The sequence below is a fragment of the Diadema setosum genome, chromosome 7, assembly GCF_964275005.1.
Source record: "Diadema setosum chromosome 7, eeDiaSeto1, whole genome shotgun sequence".
Lineage (NCBI taxonomy): Eukaryota > Metazoa > Echinodermata > Echinoidea > Diadematoida > Diadematidae > Diadema > Diadema setosum.
In genome coordinates this window covers 37,135,444-37,155,460 of record NC_092691.1, presented here as the reverse complement: position 1 = coordinate 37,155,460, position 20,017 = coordinate 37,135,444, and the positions used below count along the sequence as shown (strand labels likewise).

Below are 20,017 nucleotides of genomic sequence, written 5' to 3'. Positions count from 1 at the left end.
ACAATTGTACTTCTCAGGTATAAACAGTGAGTGGTGTTAATATCCCACAAACTCAGTATTAATGTGATTTGATCATCGGCTTGGGGAGAGAGGGTTGTGCATTTGCAACACTTATGTAACACATTCACGATTGTCAAATACATGTATGGATTTTTAAAAAATGCACGCAAGCCATTGAGTATACTCCAAAGGTATACATGCATGTCCTGCACAAAAGACTATCCGATCAAAGACAATTTATTCCACAATATTCACTAATCAGTCTATTTGTAGTTAAATTTGAGTTTTGCTCATTGATCATAGCTGTATGAGCTCTATTATGGTACACCTGTATTCTTGGCACATTGAACCACTTCACAGCAGAGCCAAGCTCACCAAAATTGCACTTTTTTTGAGAGAAAGACGGTGCTTCCTGCCCGTCCACACAATAAATACATTTTTCACGATCCCACACCAATCTGTGGGAGTAGAACAGCTGGAAGGAAAGTGACCTGCAGCAGTCTCTGATGTCTATACTGCCATGATCTTCTGCTACCACCTGCCACAGAGTTTCCTTAGTTGACTTGGTAGTAACCATACTCCAACCTGCAAATGCACAGGAGGAAGCCAAAAAAAAAAAGTCCATCAGTGTTTGCTTTAATATCTGGTGTCTCTACATTTGCATCAGCCAACACATTGTGTTGTTAGTCTATGAGATTTTTACAAAAAGTACTAAACACACTTGTACAAAGAATGTATAGCATGTTTTATGCTGTGTATTAAAACAAGTATATCTTTGAGGAAAGTTGAACAAAAAGTTATCAGTATTTAATATGTCAGTCAAACAAATAGTCTAAGGGAGGTTTTGTGTGAACATCTCAAAATGGCTGGTTATTTCATTGCAGCAATGGTAACCTTCATAATCTATGTTGCTAAAGTCACTTAAATATGAAAATATATTTGTATTCTTCTACATGTCTCTGGTTAACCCTTTAGCAACTGAAAATTCTGTACATGATGGCCTACTGTTCGCTGGAAGGTGCAGAAATATTACTCTCCTTTCGACAACCTTCTAAATGATGCAAAATAGAGATAAAACTGCATGTTTATTTTCTGTCTATTATAAGTTATGCCTATTTGAAAGCCTATTAAGACTTTACACAGAGACTAGTGTGTCACAGAAATAATTCTGACATACGTTTGTTGACCTTTGACCTCTTTCAAATTACATAATTATATATTCTACATGAAAACATTAAAAATAGTTAAGCATAAAACTATTTTTGAAAAGCAGATGGGCGGTTTTGGGCGGTTCAGTTACTTAAGTTTTAAGGTATGCATGGGAAACTATAATCATTTCTTTACATCCGTGACAACAGCAAAGTGCCGCCTTTGCACAAAAATGTACAGTTTGTGTAGGAGAAATCACACAGTTTGCAGAGTTTTTATTTGCAAAACGAACAGTGGCACTAAGAGCACTAAGAGCCTCTATGAAGCCATGAAATGTAATTACTGGCACTTGACTGGATACATAGCTATGTCCCATCATTTGGTCCGGAGGCCATGCCAAGAGACCGACACCCACAAGTCATACAGTCCTCAAGTTCAACATTGAAAAAAAAAAGGGTTCATGGGTCATACAGCCCCATGAGTCATACAGCCCATGAGTTCGACACTAGGCAAATAAGGTCCATGAGTTTGACAATACGAAAAACAGTACACGAGTTCAACATCAAAACAGGAGGCTTAATGTGTTGGTCTCATGGGCCTTGTTTGCTTAGTGCTGAACTCATGGGCTGTATAACTTGTGGGCTGTAGGATTTATGGACTGCATGACTCGTGGGCTGTATGATTTGTGGATGTCTAACTCATGACGTGCACCCCATTGGTGCTACTCTGCTCACATCTTGTCTGATCTCTTACTTCATGTTTGCTGCTCTATTTGGATAGCTTATGACTTTCTTATGAAGAAAAATGAAACGGAAGAGAGTTTAATTCTTTGAAAGGTACAGATGAGGAATTTCAAGAATGAAAAAAAAAAAAAAATGCCTGCTTTGGACTTGTGGGGGAGGGAAAGGAATATGCTTAAAGTCTGTGAAACACGACAATCTATATGCTTTACTTTGTTCTAATTCACAAGTACAAACAAACATTCTTTAGAAAGGTCAATTGGTATGTTTGCTTTTGAAGTTTCAGGATGTTTACATGTTATTCATTAATGCAGATAACAAGTACAGTACTTCAGCATGATGTGATTAGAAGTCACATTATGTCTTATCCAAACATGAAGTAGACTGTAAACATGCATCTGCCTGAACAAATAATATTAGGATCACATTCAAACGAGCAATTATCTGCATGCATGCACACATACGTATTCTGCACATTCTATAATCAACACAAGGGCACATACACACGCAACAGATATAGCTAAACATGCAAAATCATTACAAGTGTTCGAGGTATATTTTCTAATATTTGTTATGACTGAAACATAACTTGGAACACATACAGATTTCAAAAACAGAGCATACATATATAAAACATGCATACTGGCTCAACAAGGCATTACTGTAAAAGTGGATATTTTCGCGCGACTAATTTTTCGCGCTAGGCTGGGTCAGAAGAGTTTCGCGTGTTTTTAATTCCGCGGAATCAAGACATCACGCACAGGAACGTATGGCAAGCAAAAATATTCGCGTGTTTTTATTTTCACACTAGTTTCTGGTTGCGCGAAATGCGCGAAAATTTCAACACCGCGAAAATTTCCACTTTTACAGTATGCTTGCTCTGTTGATTGCCAAATACATGCCAACAAATAGTGAATATCAGATCCCACTGATGTAGGAGAAAAAAAGACAAAGAAGAAGAAGAAAATGAGTTTGCATTACAATACATAAAATCATCTAAGATCAATCCATAATCTGCATGGCACTGTTGCATAAAAGTTCAGACGAAAAATAAGTCAGAAAATTAAACATGTTTAGTCTTTCACTACTCAATTTTGATTGGCTGATACATGACTTAAAATGTTTAATTTTCTGACTTCAGTTTGATCACATCTTTTTATGCAACAGAGCTCTGTGATTATAGTAAATGTGTGATTAACTGCTTTTGTTAGTTTGGCCGGAAAAGACGCCATATCGCACAGTCGGTGCACATGTTGCTGCGTCTATGAAGCACGTGGGGCATTTGTGTGGTAACACAGAAGCAATCCTATCACTACACAGACGTTAAACACATGTTTGACTATGACACGTTACACCAGGCATAGTGTAGATGACTGCTTACATACAATGTACAGACTGCCAATGAATGAATGCAGTATTGCATGACCGTCAGACCTAACACGATGCTGCTGAATGCAAGCACTCCCTTGTTGCAGGTGGAGTTGATTTACCATCCCATGTTAACAACCTCAACAGGACATGAAAAGAACACATGAAGAGGTTGTTCATTGTGTGTATCTTGCTCACAGACATTTTTTAGAAGTGTGACTTCATACTACATGTACTCTCAAGCTTAAAGATAATATGTGACCGTGCATCACAAAACGAACACAAAGTTGCAACCCATGAATTTGCGTGAGGACCTCAAAAGGGTGAAACAGGTCGACTATGTAAATCTTGAGTTTTTCATACTTTCTGAAAGAGCTATTATTCTTCATCTACATTATTCATAAGTTTGGGGTCATAAAACGAACAGGAAAGTGTGTTTTCAACAGTTTTTCTACAACCCTTTTTTTGTAGATTAGTGTGATTAGATTCGTCTTCAGAGGTCCCTTTTCATTTCTTTAAAATTCTCTACACACCCTTCAGTTTCAACTCTAATAACTTTTGAATAGATAGTGCTACCACCTTGAAAGTTGGCATTAATCATGGACAGAATGTGTTAATTGAGTATGCTCAATTTCAGCTTAACTGAAAAACCCTTCATTGTTGTTGCTACAGTGCTTTACATCCTGTTTTTTGTCCCATTCATCGCACAGCCAGCATGGTTTCTAAAGATTGAGCGCTTAAATAGACCCTTTACTTCAGAGCCTCTTTTCTCAGTTCACACCTTTCCAGAGTGCGTGCTTTCTTTCCAATATTTAGATAGGTTAGGAGAGTCCATTTGAATTGAGTTATACATCGTTTTAAAGCTTAGAATCTGCTCTTTCAATATCTGCCCTTAACTAAAAATCCATGTCTGGCGACTTTTTGTTGGCTTTGTGATGCAGGGTCACATATGTCATCTTTCAGATGATTAGAACTGAATTATTCCAGTAATCACAAAAAAAAAAATCATGGTCACACATCACTGCATGACTAACTAATGACTAAACTGATGACCAAATGACTGATGACCGCTGATGACTATGAACAGCCTCACTCATGAAATGGTGGGTGTCTGACAAGATGATATACCACTATCATGATCTAAAGGATACCAGTGAAAATGAGCACAGTTTTTACATCTGATTGGCTTTCAAACTATATCTGTCAATGATAAACTATAAAGAGATGAACCATGTTTTCTAAAAAAGCATCAATCACATTCGTTCATCCAAGGGTGCGTTTGAGCTCTCTCCTAAAGCGTACAGTAGTAGACCCATGCCAGAGGAATGCTCGAACACTCCTAAAGCATACCCAACTGTACCATACCAAGCCAAAAGTGGACCGCTTTTCAATGTGCTACAAAAGCGAAATGTATAGTACCATGCCATGACAGAGAGAGCTTGAACACGAAGTGGTCCAAAAGCGTACAGTACCAGCTGTTCACATGAGAAGAATGCACGTAATAATACAAAAAGTTGATTCTCTTTGTTAGGGAAACCTGTATGTAGTATTTATTAAAAACGTGCAAGGTGAATGTGTTGGTTACACTTCAAAGGTGTGACCCCTGCGACTTGAGAACAAAAATAGCTTATGAGGTACAGTGTATGCTATCTCCACAGAGAGCCAGAACGCTCCCAATCTGGTATGGTATGGTAAGGAAGGCCCCTACAGCTTGGTTTGGTTCGGTTCGCTTTTGAGCTCTCAAACGTGGCCCACGAGTACGGGCCTTAGCAACCACACATTCAAATATCACAGTTCTCTCTTTTTCTATTTTTTTTTTCAATAAGTTCCAGTTCTATGGAATCTGTCTCATCATGTTGTCTTTGATCACTTCATATCATACACTGCTGTGTGGCTGTGTGTAACATGAATTTGATGCTTTTGATTCTTTTCATGGACAAACGATATGAAGTAATTGAGCTTTTGCCTGGCATATGGTTACAAGGCTGCACATAAATCAATTGACATCAATTGATAAATTTTATTTTTCACTGCAACCGTAGGAATTATGCAAGATTGCAGGATATTTCCAGAGGAGCAAAGACAACTGATATTATCATACAAAATACCATCTCTTCCGGATGAAGTCGATGAAAATAAATCAATTCCTCTTTTTAATGGCAGGTACAATGTAGTTATGTTCATAACCTATTCTCTTGCTTGTCCAGTGACCACACTATGGTCGCTCTCGTTTCTAAGGTAGAAGGCTATAGTAAGAATGGTGTTTCACTTTCTAAAAACAAAGGACTTTATTGCTTGAGCTGATATCTTACAACTGCATGACATTATTCTACGGCTTGCTGTATTCTTCGTTTTAGAAACAGGCCATGAAAAGTTCACTTTAATTTGGAGGTTAAATGCAAGAGGTTTGCAGAAATCTAGCCATGAATTGACAAATGTTAACATTCCCTTCTGATCATTTTTTAATTGGAAGTGCTGATTTGGCATGGATTACTCAGGATGACTTGTCATTCTAATACACAAAGCTTGAAAACTCAGGACCAAAAAACATTCCTGTACTAAAAATGCATTTCATTTTCAGTAGTGATGTTTCCATTTAACCCAAAAACAAACAAACAAACAAACAAAAACAAAACAAACAAAAAAATCACCTACAAAAACAAGTCCTGCAAAACTGTTCATTATCACCACAAAAATTGCATTCACGGCTCATAGCATAGTATAGCTTTCTCTGGCTTGGGTGGTAAAATCAGATAGTGAGCTGTAGATCAGAAGATTGATCAGACCGTTCATATGTGTTGCATTTGTGATGCTTGGATTGAATTTCACCAAAACTTTTGAACTAGCATTTTCTCATGAGAGAGAAGAAGAAAAAATGAGCAGCTGATAAACACATGGAATGGTCAGTCAGTGGCATGGGTGGGAAAGATAATTTCATTCCAATGGTTTGCAGTTTCAAATGAATGAAATCCTTACGCTGAGTTGTTTTTATTGCAACTGACAGAAGTTGCCCTATATTGATGTGAATAAGCACTGAATTAATCAGTGTTTTAGTAGGAGCCACAACTAAAAAAAACAAAACCCAAAAAAAATTCATCAGTAAAGGCTTCTCCACACTGACAATGTCTGGTCCAATTTGTATAATGTGCTTGTGACGGCTGCCACTGTTTAGTGCAAACAAGTTTAATAGCTTTCTTACTTCTGGCCATATATTTTACTGAAACCTTTATCTTCCTTGTTCACTCTTTGTTTCTTTTTTTTTTTACAGCTGACAATGGACACAGAGTTTGCTTTCATTTCCACCTGACAAGATGGCTGGATAGCACATATTCAGCTGCACTAGCTGGTCTTCCATGGGGTCCAATCATGTGGACTACTTCACTGGCTAATGCAACCTGCTCTTTGCTAAGAATGAGTGAAATGGGATCTCTTATGTGCATTTTGTTGTGACTTTTTCATCAATGAGAGCTCCACTTTATGATCTATCTGGGGGACAGAGTGAAAATTGTGTGCTTAGAAACAGCAGTATAAAGCGCCATATAAATGCAATTATTGTTATTATTATGATAAATTTCGTCAATGATGCCACAAGTCAATGTCATACTTAGCTCAACTGATGACACTTTGTCACTTTAGAGTCTTGGCTAAAATATACATTGATGAATAATGAAGTCAACAAACAATTTCTAATCTGTCACCATTCACTGACTGTCAAACTTGGTGCCAAATGCACTATTGTGATGTCAGCTGCTCTGCACACTCTATTCATCTGTTGTGCATGGGTTGCACGCTCTGCAGAGAGCTTCGTGTCTGCGGCTCCCACGTGAAATGCTGGAAAGAATGCGAATATGAAAACAATGCTGCCCATAATAGCCCAGTCCAGATGAAATTAATATAAACCCACATAAAGATAACATAGAAAGGGCATGTATGTGATGACAAGGTAGTTCCTTAGCATGAAAACTATCTAAAATGACTGCTTTGTTAATCTAAATGATTACTAATACAGACAGATCAAACCAGATGTACTACCACTAGCTGCCAGTTCATGAAATAAATACCTGACAATTATTTCTAATCAGTAGAATATTGGTTACTACATTCTCCAGACAGAAAAACAACTGTTTTGATATTGATATACTGTTTCCCTGGATATAACTGCATGAAAGGAAATTTATGATAGATAAATTTGTTGGTAGTTAATCATACCATCAGCCCATGTACCCCTGAACAGTTTAAGCAAAAATTTTGTTCACTACAATGTACATACATCATGAAGTAGCCATGGTCATATGACGTACCCAAAGAGTAAAGACACCTGGGAGCATTTCATGAAGCGTTTTTGTCAGATATTTTTTCTGACAAACTGTTATAAGCTACTGATATCCTTGCATCTGACTGGCTGAGAGCAAATTTGTCAGACAAATTTGTCGGACAAAATGCTTCATGAAATGCCCCCTACAATAGACAAGATTGTGGTTTTTCTTTGATGTATAAGACAAATTACAAAGACAAAGATAAACAATGTCTATAAAAATCAAGCTACGGCATTGCATCATTAAAAATTTATTGATGATACTTTTACCTAACCTTGTCCTACATATATAATATGAAGGCATATGTATAGGTGCAAGGAATACAGTCTGTAGTACAGTAATTCATTTTTACTGAACATGAAGGTCATTGAAAGCTTGAGGAAAATAACAAAAGTAAAGAAAGCAGTCTAAAGCAAATACGCACATCAACATTTTCTACATACATGATATACAGGCAGATAAACTAAAGAAACTTGTAGGTTGACATGACTTTTAATGAATATGAGGATGTTGTACTCACTATAATGAAATCTTCTCAAAAGTCCAATTTGTGAAATACATTGTAGTATATTCAACCACAAAAAAAAAAAAAAAAAATAGCAGACACTGTATACTGAATGCTAGTATGCAAAGTATAATGACAGGTTAGGGGAATGGGGACTATATACACAATCAGGGTTTCACATCAGCACATTAATCACAGGAAGAAGAACAGAAAATGGGGGAGGATAAAATGCTGTAGCAGAATTCAGAAGATTAGCCATGCAGTAATGCATCCATGAAAGACTACATTGGGAGTTTGAGGGTTAACAAACAGACTACACTGTGAAACAATGTCGAGGGAAATGAAACCTTGGGTCGGCAGCAAACGCTGGGGGCTATTCCCTTGATGCCGTCGAGCTGCGTGGGGTGCCTGCATTCGCCTCCAATACCTCCCATCTAGAGACATTACATATTGTGCGAAAGAATTCAAAAGAATGTCCACGCCCTTTGCATTAACATCAGCAGAGTACAGCCAAGCCCGTCTACAGTAGCTACTACACACAAAAACACCACAAGTGATCAAATAAACTGTAGTCATAGATAATGTGGTAGCCATATATTGAATTTCTAATATGTTTGTTCTTAACGGGCCCCATGTGTAACATTTAAAAATACATGCGTATACTGCTAAATAGGTGAATATGAATAATAACGAATTTATTAACATCTCATGAAAAAAACAAAACAAATGGCACTGACTTGCTTTGGAAGAAAAGAAATCATCTCGTCTGAATTTGTCACCCTTTAGTGATGACATCACATAAAATTGGGAGCCACTACAAGCAGCAAGGCATAAGCATGAAAAAATATTATGCAAGGATGACTGGCCACCCACATTTCTCTGTGGTGCAATTTCTATTAAGCACTATAAATGCAGGTTTACCTGTACCTACATCAAGCTATATGTCATACAGACTTAAAAGGGTGATCCTACAAACAAGGTGGTGACTTCAGATGCTAGTAACTTTCAACAAAATTATGCTAGTAGCAACTTTCTGACAGATTCAGTAAAACGGGAATGTCGCAAATACCTCGATTTTGTCACCTGCGACTCATAGCACAATATGGGGGAAATGCCACTCACTGCGCGGAAATCTGTCGGTGTAACAAATGATTACCTCTATCAACAGTCCTCAAAGGGTTTGCTACAAGTACAGCCTACACCCTTTAATGCACATGCCACTACTCCAGAAATACATGTACTTACGGAGTGTGATCTTTGGCCATCGATTGTCATATGTGTGATACCTCGATCATTGTTTACACATACAAAAAAAAAAAAAACAAGAAAAAAAACCAAAACACAACCTCTACCCATACGGAGTATGGAAGAATTTTGTGCTCTCATTGCCAGTTGCTACTTGCTCATCAAAGATCTGCCCAGCGACAATCACATGGTAGTCCGTCTCGACAATATGGAGGCAAGCCTCTCAGTTCAGGACAGGATTTAAGAATCAAACATTTTCGATACTGAAGCATGGTTTTCAATAAAAGTAATTAAACAACACCGGATCACATTCACATAATCTTGCTCACAACTTGCTCACATTCACATAATCGTGTATTCCTAAATATCAAACTCATTTCACTCTAATTTTTCGTGATCTAATGCTTTATCGCTACTTTTTCGACCAAAAATGACTCTCTGTTGGGGGCTGATTACTCTGTGATTCTCTGGTTTTCTCACTCACCTGTCTGAAGCTTGATGGTTTAAGTGTTGCTTGTTGACGATGGCACTCTTCAGAAGGGTGTTTATAGAGTTGAAAGGTCGAACACTGGCTGACATACCTTCAACAGCTCTATTAGGATAAACAAGGTAGAGACAGACAGACAGACAGACAAAAAGAAAGCATTACTGTACACGGTCTCTTGGTTGGTAGCAGATTTCACGTCTGTAAACCTTATCTGTTCACCCTTTATCTTTCTCCATTTCCGGGAACAAACATGTTGGTGTCAATCCGTGCATGTCTCTGCACTTAATATTGGTTGATATTGTACACAACAAAACTGGCTTTAAGCTGTTTACACCAAATAGTGTACTGTAAAAGTGGAAATTTTCGCGGTGTTGAAATTTTCGTGCATTTCGCGCAACCCGAAACTAGTGCGAAAATAAAAGCAAGCAAATATTTTTTTGTTTGCCATATGTTCCAGCAGTCAATGACTTGATTCTGCGTAATTAAAAACATGCGAAATTCTTCCGCGCCGAGCATGAAAAAATAGTCGCGCGAAAATGTCCACTTTTACAGTATCTGCTGGCCTGGATGTCAACTGACTGCAGACAAGAAATTCACATTCATTCTTTTAACTTCAGCGAGTAATGGTTGACAATCAATAAATTCTTTACCACTCTATGACGTGCATCTATAAACCCAGTCTTTATGCATGAATGTACACTGCAGTAATTGCAGGTGTCATAGGAATAATTCAGTGCTATCATCTCACTTGGGGCTGTTTATATGGCCAGTAAAGCTCAGAATATTATGTTGGTTTTATAGGATATACCGTACATCAATCTTTATGTCTGGAGTTTTCGGTGTATTGCTTGCAACAGCCACTTAGTATGTATCACCTCTTTGCATAGTCCACATCATGGCACTTTCCTTGAACTTCCTGCTGTAGACTGGCTAATTCCATCTGCAGACAAAGAAGTAAGGCACAGTAAACATGTACTCTTGTGTTGCAAATACTACACTAGAAGATTACAGTTTGTTTCTTGAGAACTTATAAAATCTGCACGAGATATTACACACTAACATGGATCAAATGAATTTGAGCTCTTCTGCCCCTGTGAATCCTGATTAAAAGAGAAGTAAATGGAGTAATATTTTGTTTCTTTTTTTTTTAGATATCAGTGCTTTTGTTACGTTCACATTTTCTTGTCCATTCATAAGAGGTAACAGAGAAAAAAAATGACTGGATTTCATTTTAGCACGGAAACCTTCATTACTGAGTATGTAAAATATTTCCATAATAACAGGGTATCTGAAAATATCTTAATATCAATGAAAGGGAAAACTCTGTCAGCATATCACCTCAGTTATGTTAGTCTGTAACACTAGGGGATTCTACAGCATACGGACAGTGGTTACAAATCAAAAAGCTAACAAGAGGCTGAGAAGCATAACCTGATAATACGATACTTCTGTTCCCTTTAAAAATGCCAAACTTTCTAACTGCTTGACAAGAGAATAGGTCGGCTGGAGTTGTGAGTTTGTAGCACCCCGTAGATACCTTGCACTGAGACAGCTGGGGCAGGGATCGTCGTACGTGTTCCTGGAGTCTGTACAGAGCCAAGGAAGGTTCATTGACCACGATATGCAAGCATTCTGATAGCCTATCCGTCACTGCAGGTAGACAATTTCATCAATACGAAAGAAACAAAAACAAAAAAGCTTAAGGAATTTAAAAACATGACATCAAGACTTTTCAGGAAACACATGAAAGGAAAAAAATAATATGATCATGAAGTTATCACAAGACCAAAAAGCAACTATAACAGCAAGTTGACTACTGTGCACAGATCACAGTGATGCTTTGACTTCTCATGTAATCACTATGGCCCGAATTCACGAAGGTGGTTTAAACTTAGACCATGGTACAAATTTAGACCATGGTCTAAAATAAGCGTTAAATAGGCGTACAAATACATGCGCGCATCAATGCACGTTTTTTTACTGGATGCCTGTTAGCGTACGCAATCTGTCAATCATATCTACGCAGAAGAAATATACATAAACCATGGTTTAAATTTAGACCACCTTCGTGAATTCGGGCCTATCTGTCATAAGAACATGATCCTTTATTTGATGAAGTTTAATTGATATTGACCCTTTATTTCTCTCTTAACACGGGAAATGGTTTTCAATTTATTTCCAGATGTTATGCCAAATGATGTTATCATTGGACGTACGACAGTTAAAGGGATGGTACAGTATTGGTGGAGATGAGAATTGGGCTTTTAACTTTTAGTGAGATACCAATAAAACACTTATGATATCGTAGAGAACATACCATTTTAAGAGGAATTCAAAGTTTATTTGATGAAAATCGGGTTTGGAATGACTGAAACATCAAAAAACAAAGTAAAACAAAGTAATCGTAATAAAGAGTGGGTCCCACACTTTAATAGAATCGCTCTTTTTTGGATATCTCGGTCATTTCAAAACCAATTTTCATCAAATAAACATTGAATTCCATATAAAATTACATGCTCTTTCATATTTCATAAGAGGTTTCTCATTATGTCACCAAAAAATGTTGGAAACCTGAAATTAGGTCTCAACCAAAACTATACAATCCCTTTAACCCACTGAGGACCAGATGACTTTGCTTATATAGCATGCATTATAATTTCTGTATGATATCTATATGATTTATAATCTAAACTGAATTATAATATCAAATATAACATCAATATATACAGTGCATACTGTGATAAAGATAAAGATAGGTATTTATCAAGCAAAAATACCCACATGCATACCCACGTGCATTGACCACATGCTGCTTGCCCTAGTAAACCATTTTACCAGTCTTGTTCAACAAGAAGAAAAAGAAGAAGAAGAACAAAAGTTTTGAACAAAGAACTTGGTCTTCATGTGCCATGCATAGAGGAAGATCTTCTCACTAGAAAGTTAACTAATTCCATCTTTAATCTTGATTAAAATGAAAACAATTTTGCAACACCCATGCAGTCAGCGTATTTCAGCAGACAAGCCATCAAAAGTGCAACTCATTTCAGCAATTTATGTGTCAGTCGGACGGTACCATAATAGGCCCTTTCAGTGTATTATGTGGGTTGCAAATGGTGGAAAGTGTTTTCCGGGCCTTTTTGTGAAATACTTTTTGACTATAATTTAGCATTTTACACATACATATATACATTTTTTTTTTTAAATCCTGTACTGAGTTTGTAAGCCATGTGTGGTGTTTTTTGTTTTGTTTTGTTTTGTTTTGTTTTATTCACTGTACTTTTGTATGTAACTTTGTATGTATTTTGTCTTTTTATGCAGGGCCCCTTTGTAAATTATTATTTTTTTTAACTGAAAGGGTTACCTTGTGAAAATAAAACAGAATAGATAAATAAAATAAAAGTGAATTCTTTGTTTTTTCAAGAAACTGCATTTCAATTTTGCAAGTATATCCATGTGAATGAACTTCAAGTTTGCAAATAATGTCATGGAAAACCTCAAAATGAATACTATTACATTAAAATTCATTGTCAATACTTTCAAAGATGCTGCTCTGTTGACCAACAAGAAATGAAATCTTGTTTGCTCATCAGCTGATCATTATTGCGTGCTCTTTTAACAGTTCACACACACTGCAGTGTTTTCCCAATTGAAGTCACAATGCCGGAGGAAAAAGCCAGTTCACAGTTAGCACTAGTCTCAAATGACCTCTCCAACCACAGACTTTGTAAAACATGGAATAGTCTTCAAGAAGAGCAGTTGAAAACAGCCATGCAGGTACAGTCAGTCCGCAGCACCCGATAATTCGCTCGTATTTATTCAACTCGTATGCAAGCCCGCTTTAGGCTTGCATACGTAATGAGCTGCGTAAGAGGATTTTGTCCTTGGGCTTTCGGCAACAAAAATACACCTTATGTTCACAAATTTGGTATCAAATTCAAGAAAAATATGTAAACTATCGTCACATGTTACTCAAATCATTGTAAATGAAAAATATCATAGCGTAATTTGAGCTTGAAAAATGATGAAAAAAGTAATTCGTGCAGTACACTTTCAAGACGTCAAAAAAATACCAAATTCACCTTGCGTCTCAATGAAAATGCTTTATTTGGTAGTCCATCTCCTAATCTTTGTATCCATGTAAATATCTTGACAATTTGTTGCTTAATCCGGTCAGGAACCAGTAAAATATACATCGATGTCAGTGCTGATCAGCTTGAAACCGTGCAATCTCAAGAGTAAGCTCTCTCATTGGACAGCGCCTGCACTCAGCGCTTGCATTACGTCATTACGCTGCTACATAACGGTTTCATGCCACTTGCGGTTTCTTGGCACGCGTGTAGTTCAAGCGCTGAACGCACGCACTGTCCAATGAGAGAGCTCTTTCGCGCCACTGTACACTTTGTGCGGAGCATACTTCCGGCTTAGGAGTGAATTTTACAGACATTTCAAAACGGAAAAACTAGTATAAATCATGCTTGCGTCTCCTTGACTCCAATATATGATGAGCATCTAAGTTTCCTCTCTACGAAAAAGCCAAAATCAGAAACAACAGTTTCTTAATCCGGTCAGGAACCAAAAAAGAACTTTAGACGACAAAATCTTCCATGAAAAGCAGGTAAAATTTACGCAAATTCAACTGATTATATAGTCATGATAAGATCCGATGTTATAGGCAAATTTAGTATCAAAATAAAGATCAAAGTCTGGAAAACAATTTACCGTGACTTGTAGCCATGACGAATGTATGTACAAGTCGCTACACTGTGAAAACCATAGCCCTATCAATGTCTCGCAAAATCTCGCACGACGAGACACCTTTCGAACGCAAAGATCGTCAACGAGAGTGCTGAATAAATCTTGCCGGATCTGCTCATTAGCATACGTGCTGCGGACTGACTGGGTAATTTGGTAATTTACATGTCAGTGCTGCATGAATGGCTTTTGTTAATGTTGCTGAAAAGAATGCACATTCACCTGTAAATGAATATGCACCTGGTTTATCTATAACAACACCTGAAGCCCTATCTGTGTAGGTTTTGAATACCTCAGTTGCAAATCCATTTCAAGACAAGGTCCCAAATTACATGTACCTCTATCTGCACATGCTCACACTGGAACTGTGAACTGGCTTATATAAAATGAGATCATACTCACCCTTTTTGACCTTGTAATCAACTTCCAAGTCCATTCCTTGTCCATCTCCTACAAGAATAGTTTTGCAAAGATGTATAGGTCAAACAGTGTACATTTTTTTTCCAGATGTCATGGATGTCCAGTGGGCCAGTATATACTTGATGCAATTCCAAAACAATAAATCAGAACAGAGACTACTCCTTGAAAACATGTGGGCATTTCTCCTTTTTTTTTCTCTCTCTTTCTTCTTTTCAGTGGAAGATATTTTTGTAGTCAGTGTTGCAACAGAAAAGACATAATCCAACAAATATAAAAGATAAATGAATAATCAAACTGTTTCAAATACGACCACATATCAATGATCTGAAATCAACATTCCACTCTCTATAAGACATTTCTCTCATTAATCAAGTCTACTAAACCTCTGTGAATTCAAATTGTAGCACAGGTATGCATGCATGGAGCATGTGATTATACATGTATATCACTTGTTATATTGACATATTGTATTGAAAACATGAAATTGATCCATTAATCTATGACCATAAAGTACTTGTGGAGTGTAATTCACTTTCTGGGCAAATACACTGTACATTCATCCTCCTATATTCTACAATGCAACAACTCAAGATCTTGTGCAGCAAAGTCTTGCATAAGAACAAAGACAAAGATAATATCAAAAATGTTTAATGCAAAAAAAAAAAAAAAAAACTTATAAGAGAGAAATCCTTATTTTTCTCAAAGCACGAATGTCATCATACTGTACCTCTATGCAAAATCTGTGGGTGCTGCATTGATGCAATTCTACCAGCCGAATATGCCTGAATGGAGGTCCCTTCTATATCCATGGATGTAAATGTACCAGCTATCTGCCCATCACTGGAAAATAATATAATAGGATGGATGGATGAACATGCTGAAAATCAGATCCAGACAATCACTGTTCTTACCGACTTTACACAGTGTCATTGACACCTTCAATTCGCTACCTAATTTATACATCCACTACGGCCGACTCTACATGCAGAGCTTCAGAGTGATTTTACAAAGCTTCGATATGAAAGAACACCCAGGGCCCTTTGGCCTTAGTAATAGTGTAGTGTAGATAGCATTTAAGTGTAGCATTGATATTTATGGCCATATTGATGTACACCAATTGTAGGATCTAAATTTGTCTGGTGTATCATATTCATAACAGTGATATATACGATCATACCTCGAAGAATGGTTCATATTATGCAGGAGTTATGAACTCCTTCAGTTAAGAAACAACACATATAAAATATTTTTTTTTATTTATTCCGAATTCTTTACTCAACGTAGCCCAAGGCCCCATCAGTGATTTAAAAAATACATTGTTATTCTTGGAGGCCCTGCAATAGAATAACAAAATAAAACAATTCAGAATACACAAAGTAATATAAGTGCTGCTTGAATTGAGTAGCACTAGCTAGCGCTACTTGGAAATCTTCAAAACGGTGCAGTTTTTAAAGCTGCGATGAGCTCCTGCCTGGTTTAATGTGCACACAGAGCATTGTAGAAGAATTTTTGATAACTGCACACTGTATACTCAGCACTTGACAAGCACAAAGTATGATATAATGATACACTAGTAGAGGACTGTACCATACTACATGTACAGTGTACCTGACGGGAAGAAGAGTTTCAGTTGAGTTTATTAATGAAAAAACATATTTACTGTACATGTACATAAGAATATAATAGGAATACATACAATGTAAGGTACCATTACTTATTTTTGCCTTAGCATGCAAGTATGACAATATGAATACAATGAAAAAAAAAAAAAAAGAATTACGTAAGTACAGATATATGAATGAATCATATACAATGTACTATGCATACAGTCAAACCTGTCTATAGCGGCGCGGCCACCCAAAGGAAACAACGAAAGTGGCCACAATAACTTATAAGTCTAGACATGTCAGTGGCCATTTTGAATTTCAACACAATGGTTTTGTATTGTGTAATACTAATAGTATAAAAAAACCACATTATTCTTATCAAAAAAGAAAAAACAGCAACTAAGTTTGCATAAGCAGCTATAATATGGGGATTGCTTTTTTACAATTTAGGGTAAGGGCACCAGTATTCGGTCAGCTACCAGTATTCGGTCACTTTTCGCTAGTCACCAGCCAGTAAGTTCCACTGTCACAACACACGCAAATCACATCAATTCACACACTTGCACACTCATTCACAACAGGAAACTCCCTTAGCCCCCTCCAAAAATCCATCCAAAATCCCAAATTTTACCGTCAAAAAGCGCAGAATCGGCGCGACTTTCCAAAAGCGCGCGCGGATTGAGCCCAGTTTTAAGAGTACGGGTCGCCGAAAAAGCGCTAAAAATCGAGAAATACATTGTTCTCTCGCAGGATACAGTGTCTCAATGTACAAGGGTTGAATGCAAGTGCTGATTCCCTAGTATTCGGTCACCATCGGGCGCCGCAATGTCCGCGATGCAATTTTGCGCCAACAAGGTAGCGCGCAGCGCACTTTTCAGCTGTCTTGAACACGCATTGACACATTGAACGCGCATAACGCGTGACTGAATACTGGTCGTGGTGACCGTATTCTCGGGAATTTTCAAGGTGATATATTTTGGGATTTTGTGAAATTCTGTGTGATATTTAACAAAATGAAAATTGAGATTCAAGAAATTTGATATATTTCACATACACTGCTATAGATACAGATGTATGATATATGTATGTATTATTTCAGTTTGATAAATACTGCAAAAAATACTGGGGATGTTACCCTAGGTAATTTTTTTATTTTCTTTCAGCCTACATGAGCTACATTTGCTCTTCACTACCGGTACTTCAGATAGCATTCGTCATTCAGCACTAGATGGCGCTGTCGCGCATGTACATCGTTTTCTACACACGCAGTGCTCAACTTCTGAGCCCATTCGCGACGATCGCTAGCTGTAGCAGGTATGACAGGGGTGCATTGATATCATTTTTTTCAGAATATGGCTGTATGTCAAACAACATGCTCGAATCTCAAACCTGAACTACTTTTGCCTTCCTGTACGTGGGTTTGCGTCTGCTACCTATCGCTAGTAGCCCAAGGAGGATGATCTGTTCAGCACGCTAAGTCGAAATTTCGCACTTATTTGCCATGACCTTTGGTGTATTGTGTACTTAATTCACATAGGGCAAAATATGGCAGTATCGAAACTTCGCTTTTTTCAAAATTGAAGTGTTTTCTGATTTTTTGAAAGGAAGATTTATCGCCCTCAAGTAACCGCATGTGGTAAGAACGGTACACGAAATGGACCTTGCAATGCATGTTTCAGTGAAATTGGCTGCCCGCTCGAGCCCGGTGGAGAGCTTCGTGGTTGCTGCCGCGGGTGTCGCAATGAGTGTTGTGTGATTTACGACTACCCGCGGATGCCGCGCAGGCTGCGTGCTGGCTCATCGCTAGCGAGCTCTTGTTGTTGCGATGATGGGCGAATCAAAGCCGCCACTACAATGGGAAAATCGGGTACGCGAAAAGTTAGTAAAATGCGAGATTTTTTCAAGAAAACGAAAAAAAAAACCGATTTAAACACTGTTTATGTTTATATCACGTATTAATCTACGGATAATTGATCTCATTTCATGGCTTGATGTACATCTGATTTTCGGGTGGTGGTGGCTACTTCAGATACAGTGTATTTTTACTGTATATTTACTTTGAGCCTGAGGAACTGGTTCACACAAATTTTGCATGCATGGTTCATATAAAAGCTCGCGAGTTTGAGGGGATCGATAATGTGTGAAGCTGATGTAAACATACTTACAATACCGGTACCAGTATCCAGACAAGTACTATTATTGTCTAATCACCTACTAACACGACTAAATCAAGACACCAATTAAATTTATTCGACATTTTGGTCAAATTCAAAGATATTATCACGAGTCGTCTTTACTTTTGGAGCACCTATAGAGCAGCATTACTGGAGCCCAGATCTAGCCAAGCTTTTTTTTTTTCTCTTCTTTTTAAAGTGGCAAGACGGCTCCAGTAAAGGACGAGCATATCTACAACGTACAGTGTAGACTGTATCAATCAACAATCATGGCCGATTACGCGATTTACTTACCAAGTTACTGTAAATTTACGTTGTGCGGTGATTGCCTTAGACATGATAAATGAAATGAACTGTAAATTTACTGATCTATTACGCCAACGATAGGTGGTTACTACATACTGGCACTCATTTGGCATATTAAGGCTACTTCTATACCACACAGATCCTAAGCGTTCTAACCGACAGTCAGCAGTCTGTTATGTTTCCGAAATTTCTGAGACTTCATCACTAGAAATCGAGTACACGGGACTACAGACTTGAATTGAGTAGCGCACGTTCGCGTTCTATTTTACACACGTAAACATAGCTTACCTCTTAACGTTACAGGAATACTACCATATAAACCCTCATGGCAGTCAACATGTAACTTAATAAGCTGAGGTATCCGACAAACGAGTACGGCATACTCGTGAAATAGGCCCCACCACTGCGTATCCGTACAAATACTACGGCGGCTCGCCTGTTTATACTCGTGAATTCAGCCCCACCGTGTGGCGTTCATCGGTAGATAAGCATGGCGGTGGGGCTTTCTTCCACAGTATAATACTCGTGAATACGGCCCCACCAAACGGGGTTTACGCGAGATACATACGGCGGTGGGGCCGATTTCCACAGCATAGCATCGCACGGGTGCACGCGCACTGCGGTGGGGCCTATTTCACGATTTTGCCACGAGTACTACTTAGTCGTGTAAGTTTACGTTCTCAAACGTATTCTCAAGGTCTTCACTGCTTCCACAATAACTACCAGTTGTCATCATTAATATTCACACTGAACTTTGCTAGCGGAAGTCTCTCTCTCTCTTTCTCTCTCTCTCTGACTGATCCGTGTATTATAAGAGATGGCGCTCTTTCATTTTTGACTGTTGCTCCACTCGTGCTCCACGCACAGCCACCTCACCCGTTCCAGACATTGCCCTAAATTTCCGGATCTCATACTCGGTATCTCTATCAGAATTTACTACATTTTGTG

At 37.9% G+C, this 20,017-nt stretch overlaps 1 protein-coding gene across 1 annotated transcript; it reads right to left on the bottom strand.

Moving 5' to 3' along the window:
* Positions 1–371: 371 nt before the first annotated feature.
* LOC140230993 (BLOC-1-related complex subunit 8-like) lies at positions 372–19,533 on the bottom strand. The gene is made up of 7 exons (XM_072311141.1): positions 19,358–19,533; positions 15,710–15,822; positions 14,965–15,012; positions 11,348–11,460; positions 10,686–10,750; positions 9,808–9,915; positions 372–585 (listed from the first exon to the last, which is right to left on the bottom strand). Exons 2-7 carry the CDS (start codon positions 15,789–15,791, stop codon positions 555–557), a joined length of 447 nt encoding a protein of 148 aa, XP_072167242.1. The 5' UTR covers positions 15,792–15,822; positions 19,358–19,533; the 3' UTR covers positions 372–554.
* Positions 19,534–20,017: the final 484 nt, after the last annotated feature.